Source organism: Salmo salar, chromosome 12, assembly GCF_965601325.2.
Source record: "Salmo salar chromosome 12, fSalSal1, whole genome shotgun sequence".
NCBI lineage: Eukaryota > Metazoa > Chordata > Actinopteri > Salmoniformes > Salmonidae > Salmo > Salmo salar.
In genome coordinates this window covers 90,672,418-90,686,268 of record NC_138302.1, presented here as the reverse complement: position 1 = coordinate 90,686,268, position 13,851 = coordinate 90,672,418, and the positions used below count along the sequence as shown (strand labels likewise).

Here is a 13,851-nt window from a genome sequence, read left to right as displayed (position 1 = left end):
ACCGGCCTGCTGGACCTCCGGATATCGTGACTGTTTTATATTGTAAGAGAGCTCGGTTGAAAAAACAGAACTTAGATACGATATGGAATTCTGGGTTGTATTAATGCAGCACGCTTCGGACAATTACATTGAGAGCTGAGTGTTAGCCCTATTCTCCCTCTAGAAGCTGAGTGTTAGCCCTATTCTCCCTCTAGAAGCTGAGTGTTAGCCCTTTTCTCCCTCTATGAGTGTTAGCCCTATTCTCCCTCTAGAAGCTGAGTGTTAGCCCTATTCTCCCTCTAGAAGCTGAGTGTTAGCCCTATTCTCCCTCTAGAAGCTGAGTGTTAGCCCTTTTCTCCCTCTATGAGTGTTAGCCCTATTCTCCCTCTAGAAGCTGAGTGTTAGCCCTTTTCTCCCTCTATGAGTGTTAGCCCTATTCTCCCTCTAGAAGCTGAGTGTTAGCCCTTTTCTCCCTCTATGAGTGTTAGCCCTATTCTCCCTCTAGAAGCTGAGTGTTAGCCCTTTTCTCCCTCTATGAGTGTTAGCCCTATTCTCCCTCTAGAAGCTGAGTGTTAGCCCTTTTCTCACTCTAGAAGCTGAGTGTTAGCCCTATTCCCCCTCTAGAAGCTGAGTGTTAGCCCTATTCCCCCTCTAGAAGCTGAGTGTTAGCCCTATTCTCCCTCTAGAAGCTGAGTGTTAGCCCTATTCTCCCTCTAGAAGCTGAGTGTTAGCCCTATTCTCCCTCTAGAAGCTGAGTGTTAGCCCTATTCTCCCTCTAGAAGCTGTGCTAGCCCTATTCTCCCTCTAGAAGCTGAGTGTTAGCTCTATTCTCACTCTAGAAGCTGAGTGTTAGCCCTATTCTCCCTCTAGAAGCTGAGTGTTAGCCCTTTTCTCCCTCTAGGTCATATCAAATGACTCCAACAGGCAAGAATGTGACCAGCGACTACCATTACACTAAAGAGGCACATTAAACTTTATCGTGAAGTTTAAAGACTTCCTTGCATTTCTGAACCCCAAATATCAATAAATGTGCCAAGAAAACTTAAATGGCAGGAAAGAGAAGAACGAAACGTGAGGAAAGTTAGCTAGTTCTAGTTGGACGTAGCATTTCTGCATGTCAATCTCAGAGATTACAATCATTGTCACAGCATCACATTTCAGTGCTCTCCAAAAGTTATGACCCATGCCCGAACCCCTAGTGAAAACCATCAACACTCAGTGGAAAGCGATACTCAGAGTCTCTCTGTGGGGCAGACGAGGGCTGCCTCCTATTCCTTTACATTGTTGTGCCTCGTCACACTTACACTACGGTTCAAACGTTTGGGGTCACTTAGAAATGTCCTTGTTTTTGAAAGAAAAGCAACAACAAAAAAATCCATTAAAATAACATCAAATTGATCAGAAATACAGTGTAGACATTGTTAATGTTTTAAATGACTATTGTAGCTGGAAACGGCTGATTTCTAATGGAATATCTACATAGGCGTACAGAGGCCCATTATCAGCAACCATCACTCCTGTGTTCCAACGGCACGTTGTGCTAGCTAATCCAAGTTTATAATTTTAAAAGACTAATTTATCATTAGAAAACCCTTTTGCAATTATGTTAGCACAGCTGAAAACTGTCACCCTGATTAAAGAAGCAATAAAACTGTCACGCCCTGACCAGGGGAACTCGGGTATTTTTGGTCAGGGTGTGTCATGTTGGGTATTTTTCCTTGGTTTGTTGTCTATGTTTGCGTTATAGCCTTGTGTGAGCTCTATGTGGCCTATTTCTATGTTGGGTTCTGTCGATTCCCAATCAGAGACAGCTGTCGCTAGTTGTCTCTGATTGGGATCACATTTAAGTTCCTTTTTCCCCCACGCTGTTTGTGGGGTGTTGTCTCTTTGTTTTTGAGCAGTTAACGTATCGGCATTTTCTTGATTTTGTGTACGTGTTTACTTCAGTGTAAAGAATAAACATGTGTTCGCTCCCAACTGCGTTTTGGTCCGCTTCCTCGTCACCCGACGACGATCGTTACAGAACACCCCACCAAACCAGGACCAAGCAGCGGGAGGATAAGGAGCGCGAGAGATGCGCTCGCGATGGGAAGGAGTTCTGGACCTGGGAGGAGATCATGTCGGGGAAAGGACCCTGGCGAAAGGATTCCCAGGTCGAGGAGGTAATGCCAGCCGGTGGACTGAGTCGCAGGCGGCGGTCGAGGAGGCCCGGAAGACACCCCCAAGAAAATGTTGGGGGGGGGCTAATGGTGTGGTGTGGGGGGGGGGCTAAGGGCAGAGGAAGAGCCCAGACCACTGCTCTCGTGGGGGATGACGGAGGAGGATGAGACGGAGATGAGGCGGTTGATTGAGGACCTGCTGAGGGAAGATCTGGAGGAGGAGCCATGGGATGCGGAGTTGCGCGCTGTGTCACCAGTGCGCCCGCACAGCCCGGTGCGTCCGGTGGACATGCCCAGCACATGCCGTGCTAGGATGGGCATCCAGCCAGGACGAGTGGCTAAACCGGCTCCACGCTTCAGTTCACCAGTGCGTGTTCACAGTCCTGTCTGGCCCGTTCCTGTTCCCCGCACCAAGCCCACGGTGCGTGTCCACAGTCCTGTCCGGCCCGTCCCTGCTCCCCGCACCAAGCCATGGGAAGCGGAGTTGCGCGCTGTGTCGCCAGTGCGCCCGCACAGCCCGGTGCGTCCGGTGGACATGCCCAGCACATGCCGTGCTAGGATGGGCATCCAGCCAGGACGAGTGGCTAAACCGGCTCCACGCTTCAGTTCACCAGTGCGTGTTCACAGTCCTGTCTGGCCCGTTCCTGTTCCCCGCACCAAGCCCGCGGTGCGTGTCCACAGTCCTGTCCGGCCCGTCCCTGCTCCCCGCACCAAGTCAGTGGTGCGTGTCCCCAGTCCGGCCCGGCCCGTCCCTGCTCCCCGCACCAAGCCAGTGGTGCGTGTTCCCAGTCCGGCCCGGCCCGTCCCTGCTCCCCGCACCAAGCCAGTGGTGCGTGTCCCCAGTCCGGCCCGGCCCGTTCCTGCTCCCCGCACCAAGCCAGTGGTGCGTGTTCCCAGTCCGGCCCGGCCCGGCCCTGCTCCCCGCACCAAGTCAGTGGTGCGTGTCCCCAGTCCGGCCCGGCCCGTTCCTGCTCCCCGCACCAAGCCAGTGGTGCGTGTTCCCAGTCCGGCCCGGCCCGTCCATGCTCCCCGCACCAGGTCAGTGGTGCGTGTCCCCAGTCCTGTCCAGCCCGTCCCTGCTCCCCGCACCAAGTCAGTGGTGCGTGTCTCCAGTCCGGCCCGGCCCGTTCCTGCTCCCCGCGCCAGGCCAGTGGTGCGTGTTCCCAGTCCGGCCCGGCCCGTCCCTGCTCCCCGCACCAGGTCAGTGGTGCGTGTCCCCAGTCCTGTCCGGCCCATCCCTGTTCCCCGCACCAAGCCCACGGTGCATGTCCACAGTCCTGTCCGGCCCGTTCCTGTTCCCCGCACCAAGCCCACGGTGCGTGTCCACAGTCCTGTCCGGCCCGTCCCTGCTCCCTGCTCCCCGCACCAAGCCAGTGGTGCGTGTTCCCAGTCCGGCACGGCCCGTGTCCGGTCCACCGGTGCCCAATCCTGTTCCGGTCGACGGCTCCGCTCCGGAGCCTGAGCATGCCGCTCCACAGTGGTCCAATCCGGGCCAGAGGGGTAGGGCTAAGGTGGAGGCGGGGGAAAGAACACGCCCGGGGCCAGAGCCTCCACCGAGGGTGAGGCGCCCACCCGGGTCCCCCCCCCTAATAGACTTAAGTTTGGTGCGCCGGGAGTACGCACCGTTCGGGGGGGGGGGGGGGGGGGGTACTGTGTCGGGGGGGGGGGCAGGGTGTGTCATGTTGGGTATTTTTCCTTGGTTTGTTGTCTATGTTTGCGTTATAGCCTTGTGTGAGCTCTATGTGGCTTATTTCTATGTTGGGTTCTGTCGATTCCCAATCAGAGACAGCTGTCGCTAGTTGTCTCTGATTGGGATCACATTTAAGTTCCTTTTCCCCCCACGCTGTTTGTGGGGTGTTGTCTCTTTGTTTTTGAGCAGTTAACGTATCGGCATTTTCTTGATTTTGTGTACGTGGTTTCTTCAGTGTAAAGAATAAACATGTGTTCGCTCCCAGCTGCGTTTTGGTCCGCTTCCTCGTCACCCGACGACGATCGTTACAAAAACTGGCCTTCTTTAGACTAGTTGAGTATCTGGAGCATCAGCATTTGTGGGTTCGATTACAGGCTCAAAATGGCCAGAAACAAAGAACTTTCTTCTGAAACTCGTCAGTCTATTCTTGTTCTGAGAAATGAAGGCTATTCCATGTGAGAAATTGCCAAGAAACTGAAGATCTCATACAACGCTAGGTCCTACTCCCTTCACAGAACAGTGCTAACTGGCACTAACCAGAATAGAAAGAGGAGTGGAAGGCCCCGGTGCACAACTCAGCAAGAGGACAAGTACATTAGGGTGTCTAGTTTGAGAAATAGACGCCTCACAAGTCCTCAACTGGCAGCTTCATTAAATAGTACCTGCAAAACACCAGTCTCATCGTCAAAAGTGAAGAGGCGACTCCGTGATGCTGGCCTTCTAGGCAGAGTTCCTTGTTCCAGTGTCTGTGTTCTTTTGCCCATCGTTATCTTTTCTTTTTATTGACCAGTCTGAGATATGGCTTTTTCTTTGCAACTCTGCCTAGAAGGCCAGCATCCCGGAAACGCCTCTTCACTGTTGTGCTTTTCTTTCAAAAACAAGGACATTTCTAAGTGACCCCAAACTTTTGAATGGTAGTGTACATTACTACACTTTCCGTAAAAATACAGTCCACTACACATATTACTCAAAGGTAAACGTGTGTACTTTCTACGTCATCTCGACCGCACGACCCTCAGCCCAACAGTTGCCCCCCTTGAAGCAGGGCAGTGTAAACACAGATGTCTTAGTGAGCCATCACTCCTAAAGTATAAATGGTAATAGCAGAGCAATGTTTTAGAAACAGCTGAAATGTATAAACATTTTCCTCATATTTAAGAAATGTTTTATTGAGTTTTTACATGAAATTGCAGTAACAGCCTGTTACATTCTGAAATTGTCGCAGTAGCTGCTGATTGCACTGAGCCATGTAAAACTATGGAAGCCCATCCCCACCAACCAACAAATATAAAATGTACATCATACAAATAGGATATGTTTTCTCATTTGTAACATTGTGTGGTGATTTCAGAGGTGGCACCACAGGTCTCAGAGTGGTGGCGGTGGGGGGGAATTATTTTCCTGGGGCCCAGAGTTATTCCTGATCTGGAAGTAGGCTAACCTAACCAACTCTGGACCCTAGTTGTAGCATATGACATAGTAATAACTTGGCTGTAAAAACATGTTTTATATGGGCTATGATGGGACCAGATAATTTTTCTAATCAGGTCACATGCTTTTATAAACAACTTCTGGAAAAACTCCTGGCCAAGGGAGCTTGAAAACATTAAAAGCCTTTAAACGGACAAAGAGACAAATGCGATTGGACAATAACACTAACAGGGCTGAGCTCTCTGTATGTAGGCCTTTGCATCCGTAACTATAAGACACTATCATACAGTATGTCATCACCATTGTGTTGATTAATTCCAATCAATCATTCTTTATAAAAAATGCCTCGGTGACTTAGCCACCCGAAGTGTGAATTTAAACCAAATTTGATCATTCACATTTTCTTAGAACACAAATAAATGGGCATATTTTAGGCTATAAAAACATGACATTACGTTTATAGGCTAACGTCACTTGATGAAGCCTGTTATACAACTCTATGCTTGGTCTTGAAGCTAAAATGTAATGAGTGTAGCCTTCAGATGAGAAAATAAACCATTTAATTGTCTTCACATACATGCTTGTGAATTGTTGCATTATTTAACAGTGTAATATGTTTTAGAAGAAAAGTTTGTCATACTTTTTTGCTTACTGGCTAGTGGCTACTGTGATATTTACGGTCAATTTGAGCTGTGGACCAACAATGTGCCAGCCACAACGAAAGGTAGGCGAGGGTGTCATGTGAACTGAAAAGTAGAATTCTCTTTCAAATCTCGTAGTGGGAATAGGGTCTTAATTATCTATACAGAGGACAACAACAGTAGGGGGAAACAGCTGTTTAAAACCCACAGTCCCTGGGGATGAAGGGGGATGCTAGGGGCATTGGGGAAAAGTGCAGTCATTTTGTTATTTTGTTATTGCCAAAGTACGGCTATTAGCCAGCTAAGCCCCATTTCCTGTTTTAGAATAGCAAAAAAGCATGGTATTGTTACAGATGAATACACCACTTCAGTTGCACCAAGAGTGTATTCAGAACGAACAACCTAATAAACTCAGCAAAAAAAGAAACATCCTCTCACTGTCAACTGCGTTGATTTTCAGCAAACTTAACATGTGTAAATATTTGTATGAACATAACAAGATGCAACAACTGAGACATAAATTGAACAAGTTCCACAGACATGTGACTAACAGAAATGGAATAATGTGTCCCTGAACAAAGGGGGGGTCAAAATCAAAAGTAACAGTCAGTATCTGGTGTGGCCACCAGCTGCATTAAGTACTGCAGTGCATCTCCTCCTCATGGACTGCACCAGATTTGCCAGTTCTTGCTGTGAGATGTTACCCCACTCTTCCACCAAGGCACCTGCAAGTTCCCGGACATTTCTGGGGGGAATGGCCCTAGCCCTCACCCTCCGATCCAACAGGTCCCAGATGTGCTCAATGGGATTGAGATCCGGGCTCTCCGGGCAGAACACTGACATTCCTGTCTTGCAGGAAATCACGCACAAAACAAGCAGTATGGCTGGTGGCATTGTCATGCTGGAGGGTCATGTCAGGATGAGCCTGCAGGAAGGGTACCACATGAGGGAGGAGGATGTCTTCCCTGTAACGCACAGCGTTGAGATTGCCTGCAATGACAACAAGCTCAGTCCGATGATGCTGTGACGCACCGCCCCAGACCATGATGGACCCTCCACCTCCAAATCAATCCCGCTCCAGAGTACAGGCCTCGGTGTAACGCTCATTCCTTCGATGATAAACGCGAATTGGACCATCACCCCTGGTGAGACAAAACCGCGACTCGTCAGAGAAGAGCACTTTTTGCCAGTCCTGTCTGGTCCAGAGACGGTGGGTTTGTACCCAAAGGCGACATTGTTGCCGGTGAGGACCTGCCTTACAACAGGCCTACAAGCCCTCAGTCCAGCCTCTCTCAGCCTATTGTGGACAGTCTGAGCACTGATTGTGCGTTCCTGGTGTAACTTGGGCAGTTGTTGTTGCCATCTTGTACCTGTCCCACAGGTGTGATGGTCGGATGTACCGATCCTGTGCAGGTGTTGTTACACATGGTCTGCCACTGCGAGGACGATCAGCTATCCATCCTGTCTCCCGGTAGCGATGTCTTAGGCGTCTCACAGTACGGACATTGCAATTTATTGCCCTGGCCACATCTGCAGTCCTCATGCCTCCTTGCAGCATGCCTAAGGCACGTTCACGCAGATGAGCAGGGACCCTGGGCATCCTTCTTTTGGTGTTTTTCAGAGTCAGTAGAAGGCCTCTTTAGTGTCCTAAGTTTTCATAACTGTGACCTTAATTGCCTACTGTCTGTAAGCTGTTAGTGTCTTAACGACCGTTCCACAGGTGCATGTTCATTAATTGTTTATGTTTCATAGAAAAAGCATGGGAAATAGTGTTTTAACCCTTTACAATGAAGATCTGTGAAGTTATTTGGATTTTTACGAATTATCTTTGAAAGACAGGGTCCTGAAAAAGGGCCATTTCTTTTTTTGCTGAGTTTATTATATCACCTTTATGGTTGCAATAACCATCTACCAGTCTCCGTGGCCAGATGTTAATGGTCCATTTATATGGGGCTTTCACTGCAGGCCTTCTCTTAGCCAACGTTTAGCTCATCGGTACTGTGTACAATCTCTCTTTCTCCTAGAATGATATCTCTATCTGCACAGAGCATGTTTCTGCAGAGGAGGACTGTGGCATGCAGACAAAATATCTAAAGATGAGGTTATCTGCTGGTCAAGCTCACAGACTACCAAACCCATTGAAGGCTCTAGTCTAGTTATTTGATATAAAAAGCTGACTGATCTCATGAGAGGGGTGGTCTACATCCATGCATGCGTAAATTGATCCCTTGATAGTTGTCAGATCACCAGTGAGATATAACAGCTGCACGCCTGCACTCACTTCAAAAGCAAACTAATAAAATCTGCAATAATCCTCAAGGATATTTAGTCTGGCAGGGAAACAGGCTGAGATGAAAATGATAAAGTAGCATGTTGCAACAATGACTAAAGCAGACCATGTGGTCCAGATGCGATTCAGCTCTGTGACGAAGAGGCAAAATCTTTATACTTATCAATGTGTTTATGAAACATTTGTTCATGAAAAAAAACATTGTAAAAGCAGGTATAATTACAATAAATACACTGAGCAGAGTGCTAGTGCATACAAAGAATATAAACATTCTTATAACCTTAAAAGTGTATTTCCTAAAGTATTTTTTCTTGTTCCTCCGGATAACGTATACAAATAATTTCTCTACCTAATTACTAGTGCTGCAGACTGCGCTCCCGCTGCACTCCCCTCAGCACTCCCCCTGTACTTCTCCTTCATGTTGCCATCTCTCCATCTGGCCTGACAGCTTGTCTTCCACACACCTCCTCCACCACCACACACACCTCCTCCATCTAGCACACAAAGGCTGCCAAGGTGAGCTGAGGTAACCAGACCCCAGGACTCCCTCCAGATGGCTCTGGCCACACCTCCAACAGGTTGACTGACAATGTGCTTTGAGAACAGTGACTGGAGTGAGGTAATTGGTAAGCTTGTATGTGAGAGCATGTCATTCCTAAAGACAGGAAAGGAAGCGGCAGACAGAAGTATGTATGAGCTGAAGTATTGAAAACAAACCCACAGGAAGCTGAGGTCTGTCTGGGCCTTCCGTTAACCCAGTCTATTCTCAGGAGGACTAGGGGAGATGCACGCACACGTTCCTCACATAAAACAACATCCTCCCTCCCTGCCTGTCAGGAGGGCTGACCTGGGACTTCCCCAATTCTGACCTTTGGGTTCAGAGGTCACTCACGTGCCATGTTCATGATGACCACTATGCTATGAATGTCCATAAACCCAGATACTATCAATTATGGCACAATCAAGTTGCTTTGCTTCTATTGTACATACAGGAAACATGGACACAAAAGAGGAGGCAGAGTGTTAGTCTGCACCACTATATTTCAGCAATGCTATTCAAACACATAAAAGCAGACAATTACTTATTTCACACAGTAAGCCTATGTTTTTTTTGCAATGGAGGAAATTAGGTGATATTTGTTCTCTTTAGTCAGTCTCCAGTCTGACTGAGGCACAAGTTGCGACCATTTGGGAGGGGTGGGGGGGGGGGGTGGGGAGCATGAGGAGAGACTGTATGCGGACCAGAACACCTCTTAACATTTGTGTGTTCTAGACACTGCGAACACAAGTGTATTGGTGAAGTCAGGTGTGTGTGTGTGTGTGTGTGTGTGTGTGTGTGTGTGTGTGTGTGTGTGTGTGTGTGTGTGTGTGTGTGTGTGTGTGCACAATATACACTGAGCATACAAAACATTAGGAACACCTTCCTAATATTGAGTTGCACCCCGTTTTGCCCTCAGAACAGCCTCAATTTGTCGGGGCCCACCCAGACCCAGACACAGACCTAACACGCCTCTGTGTTCTCCCCATCTGGAGACCTCCTGTAATCTATCTACTCTGGCCTACATGGCTCCTTCACTCCTACTTAGAGTCAGCCATACACTAGCCCAGCCCAACACAGCACAACAGCAGAGCTCAACACATTACAGCTCAGTCCAGCTCAGCTCAGCCCAACAATAGAGCTCAACACAGTACAGCTCAGCACCGCACAGCCCAGCCCAACAATAGAGCTCAACACAGTACAGCTCAGCACCGCACAGCCCAGCCATTAGCTGCAGTTGGATGGCTTCCTGTGCATTGAGACATGATGATACTTATTTAGAAGCTGAACTAAAATATATGCTGATGCCACAAAAAAAGAGACTTGAACAGTTTGGGTCTGGAAAATGTTGTCCCCCTCATCTCTGCAGTGTGTTATAAATCTTTAGGTTCTAGTTATTTAAAGTGCTCTCTCTGCATGACTGCTAACATTCACAGTGAATCAACTTTTTTTCCGTGCAGTTCTGACTAGGTTTGGAATGTCTGGACAAGGGACAATTAAAAGAGGAAAAACAGAACTTCCCTACACAGAACTGGTGAAACATGATTTCCAACATTAATCATAACAAAAAGCCATTATGTCTGTGCTATCCCCGCCTCATATGCTCCCATAGGTCTCATAAACCCTGCCTACATATTGCTATAGCAACCTAACTGGTCAACAAGCTTTTAGCATACCAAACCAAGAGAGGCCAGAGTTGGTCTGAACTGAGAAAGAGGACAGTGTACAGTACTACACTGGTTTGGAGAGGAGGTATCCCCCTTTCCCTTTGGTGAGAGAGTCAGTCTCCAGTCTCCAGCACTGAATGGCAGTGAGGCACAGCTGCCCCTGCCATCAAGCCAGGGCACCACATCACGCAGCTGCAACTTTGGTTGTAACCACAGTCGTAACCGGACCTGCACTGTTTAAACACCCCCCCCAGGTCCCATGGGGCAAAGTTATCAGGGTTACCCCACTCTGACCCCCAACAACCCTGATCTGTCGGGATTTGGGGGCCCCTACGGGAGGACGAGGCCCGCTTCCCGGGTCAGACCCTTCCAGAGGTGAGCTGTCCTGGGACAGGGAAGGAGGGCGTGGTGGTCGACTTACCTCATCATCGGGCGTCCTCCCAATCCATGACCCAAAACTAGATCCAGAGTTCTGTTTGGCTTTCTAATTGGCAAGTGCCCATTCTTATTCTAGGTTCTAGTGTGGCCATTGTTCCATAGAACCCAATAAGCCAGGCATTACATCTGAAGCAAACTGGAGATGTGGGACTGAAAGCTCTCTCTTCTTAGAGCACATGATCTTTTCTCTGCTCTTTTCTCTGCTTCTGCTCTATTCTCTTGCTTCACACTTGGGTGCCTTTATGCATTGAAGGTCTCCTGGATTGTGCAAACACAGCTCCAGGCAGGGTGGTGCGGGGGTGTGGGGGTGTACAGTTACTCCCTGCCTTACCTGGATGCTAACCACCCCTCGGATTAGACTGAGCTGAGTTAACACCTCCCTTATGGGCCGTGGATTCTCAGGTTAGCTGTAGTCTCTTACACTAAGGGCACTCACTCACTCTCTGTTTATAAGGCGGAACAGATTTAGGCCTAAATGCTGAAGTAACAGTAGCAATTAAGAGGCAGACTGAATACAGTCTCTGTTTTATTCTATTTTACCATGTAAATACTGTCAGTTCCATTCCCTTTCCTGTAAAAAACAAATAGCATTCATCACTTTACACTGTGGGTGTGTGTGCTGACCGGTCACTCACTGTGAAGCGCTGTGGTCCGAGGGGCTCTGACAGGACACAGTACTGGACAGCCAGGTTGATGTAGCCTGAGCGGTAGGAGCTGATCTTCCTGTGGCCCTGGACCAGCTTGTACAGCTCCACACACATCAGACCTGCCACCGCAGCCGTGGTCGTGGCTATAGCCGGGATGATGCGACCCGCGATCAGCTTACTCTGTGGATGAGGGGAGAAAGAAGCTCCACTTAAAGAGTGTGTGTGTGTTTGGTTTTACTATCCTTGTGGGGACCAGAAGTCCTCACAAGGATAGTAAAACAAGGAAAAGTGAGGGGGGGACATTTTGCCTGTCCCCACACAGAAAAAGGCTATTTTAGGGTTAGAGTTAGGAGTTAGGGGTTGGAGTTAGGGGTTGGAGTTAGGGGTTGGAGTTAGAGTTAGGATTTAGAGTTAGAGTTAGAGTTAGGGTTAGGGGTTAGAGTGAGAATTAGAGTTAGAGTTAGAGTTAGAGTTAGAGTTAGGGTTAGGGTTAGAGTTAGAGTTAGAGTTAGAGTTAGGGGTTAGGGGTAGAGTTAGAGTTAGGGTTAGGGGTTAGAGGTTAGAGTTAGAATTAGAGTTAGAGTTAGAGTTAGAGTTAGGGTTAGAGTTAGAGTTAGAGTTAGAGTTAGAGTTAGAGTTAGAGTTAGAGTTAGAGTTAGGGGTTAGGGGTAGAGTTAGGGGTTAGGGTTAGGGTTAGAGTTAGGGGTTAGGGGTAGAGTTAGGGGTAGAGTTAGGGGTTAGGAGTTAGGGGTTAGGAGTTAGGGGTTAGGAGTTAGGGGTTAGGGTTAGAGTTAGGAGTTGGGGTTAGGGGTAGAGTTAGGGGTAGAGTTAGGGGTAGGGGGTAGAGTTAGGGGTAGAGTTAGGGGTTAGGGTTAGAATTAGGAGTTAGAGTTAGGGGTTAGGGGTAGAGTTAGGGGTTAGGGGTAGAGTTAGGGGTTAGGAGTTAGGGTTAGGAGTTAGGGGTTAGGGTTAGGAGTTAGGGGTTAGGAGTTAGGGTTAGGAGTTAGGGGTTAGGGTTAGGGTTAGGAGTTAGGGGTTAGGAGTTAGGGGTTAGGAGTTAGAAGTTCGCGTTAGAGTTAGGGGTTAGGAGTTAGGGTTAGAGTTAGGGGTTAGGAGTTAGGGTTAGAGTTAGAGTTCGGGGTTAGGGAAAATAGGATTTTAAATGGGAATCAATTGTTTGTTCCCCACAAGGACATTAAAACAAATGTGTGTGTGTGTGTGTGTGTGTGTGTGTGTGTGTGTGTGTGTGTGTGTGTGTGTGTGTGTGTGTGTGTGTGGTGTGTGTGTGTGTGTGTGTGTGTGTGTGTGTGTGTGTGTGTGTGCGTGCGTATGCGAGGGGGTGGAGAGGGTTGCCGCTAACTGACTGAAAATGAAACTTCCTGAAAATCTTTTGAGATACTGGGAAATCTCTGAGAAGTCTCAGAGGATCACTCTTTCTATCACTCTCTGTTGTATTGCTGTGATAGGAGAAAAGAATGAAGATTCTAACCTTGTGACGATCAGCTGTTGGGATGTCGTAGTTCTCTGCCCTCAAGTTAGAGGCAGCCACTATGTAGTCAATGTGGAAGTTATTATCATCATCCTGTAAACACAATTGATCCTCTTTATAATACATGAATGCATTAACCTTTAATATCCAAAGAGTACTAGATTGTTACATTTTCAGGGAACACCTGCCACAGGAGCAACATCGTTCTGAAGAGGAGACAAATGGAGAAACATTCTGACATACGTTAGATACATTAACATCAACAGCTGTGAGATGAAGATGAGATCAACTGATTCCAGGCCAGAACACTTCTCAGCACTTCCTTGTCTAAACTCTGTTAGCCATATTAAAGCCAAATGAGTCTGATGATGTGATGCCGTGGTTCGTCTGCTTTGAGCTCTGAGGCCTTTGTGTCTGTGTCACTTTAATTACACTAGTACATGACTTATCACCCCTCTGCCATGTAGTGGAAATCAGATTCCCCTGTGAGCGACACTGTCTATGAGCTCATACCTCAGCCAGTACAGCCCTACAAAGAGGGCAGCTGGAGGGGTCGTGAGGTAGTCACACCTGGCAACCCGATACTGCGGAATCCGTTTCCTCAAATTCCAGGCATCTGTAGCATGACCTGGCCAGTTAGCAGAGGTAGAGAGGACGTGTAGGAGGAGGATGTGGACAAGGAGGATGAGGAGGTGGACGAAAAGAGGGTCTCAGTCAAAATCCAAGGCAATATGACATCTAATACCTGTCTTACCTCAGCCACCCTACATACTTCGCCAGCCACACTAATCAGTCATCTGCACTACACAGCTCCAAACCTCATTTAATGATAGATAGATGAGGCGGGGGAGTGAGAGAGAAGAGAGAGAGAGTGGGAGTGAG

At 48.2% G+C, this 13,851-nt stretch overlaps 1 protein-coding gene across 1 annotated transcript in view; it reads right to left on the bottom strand.

Annotated features, from left to right (window-relative positions):
* The window catches only part of uba7 (ubiquitin-like modifier activating enzyme 7), an 82,617-nt gene that overhangs the window by 37,102 nt on the left and 31,664 nt on the right, over window positions 1–13,851 (bottom strand). Inside the window, exons 20-21 of the mRNA XM_045691881.2 lie at window positions 12,970–13,062; window positions 11,469–11,660 (exon numbers count right to left, since the gene is read on the bottom strand). Of these exons, the coding sequence (XP_045547837.1) occupies window positions 11,469–11,660; window positions 12,970–13,062 (285 nt within the window). The remainder of the gene's footprint in view (window positions 1–11,468; window positions 11,661–12,969; window positions 13,063–13,851) is intronic.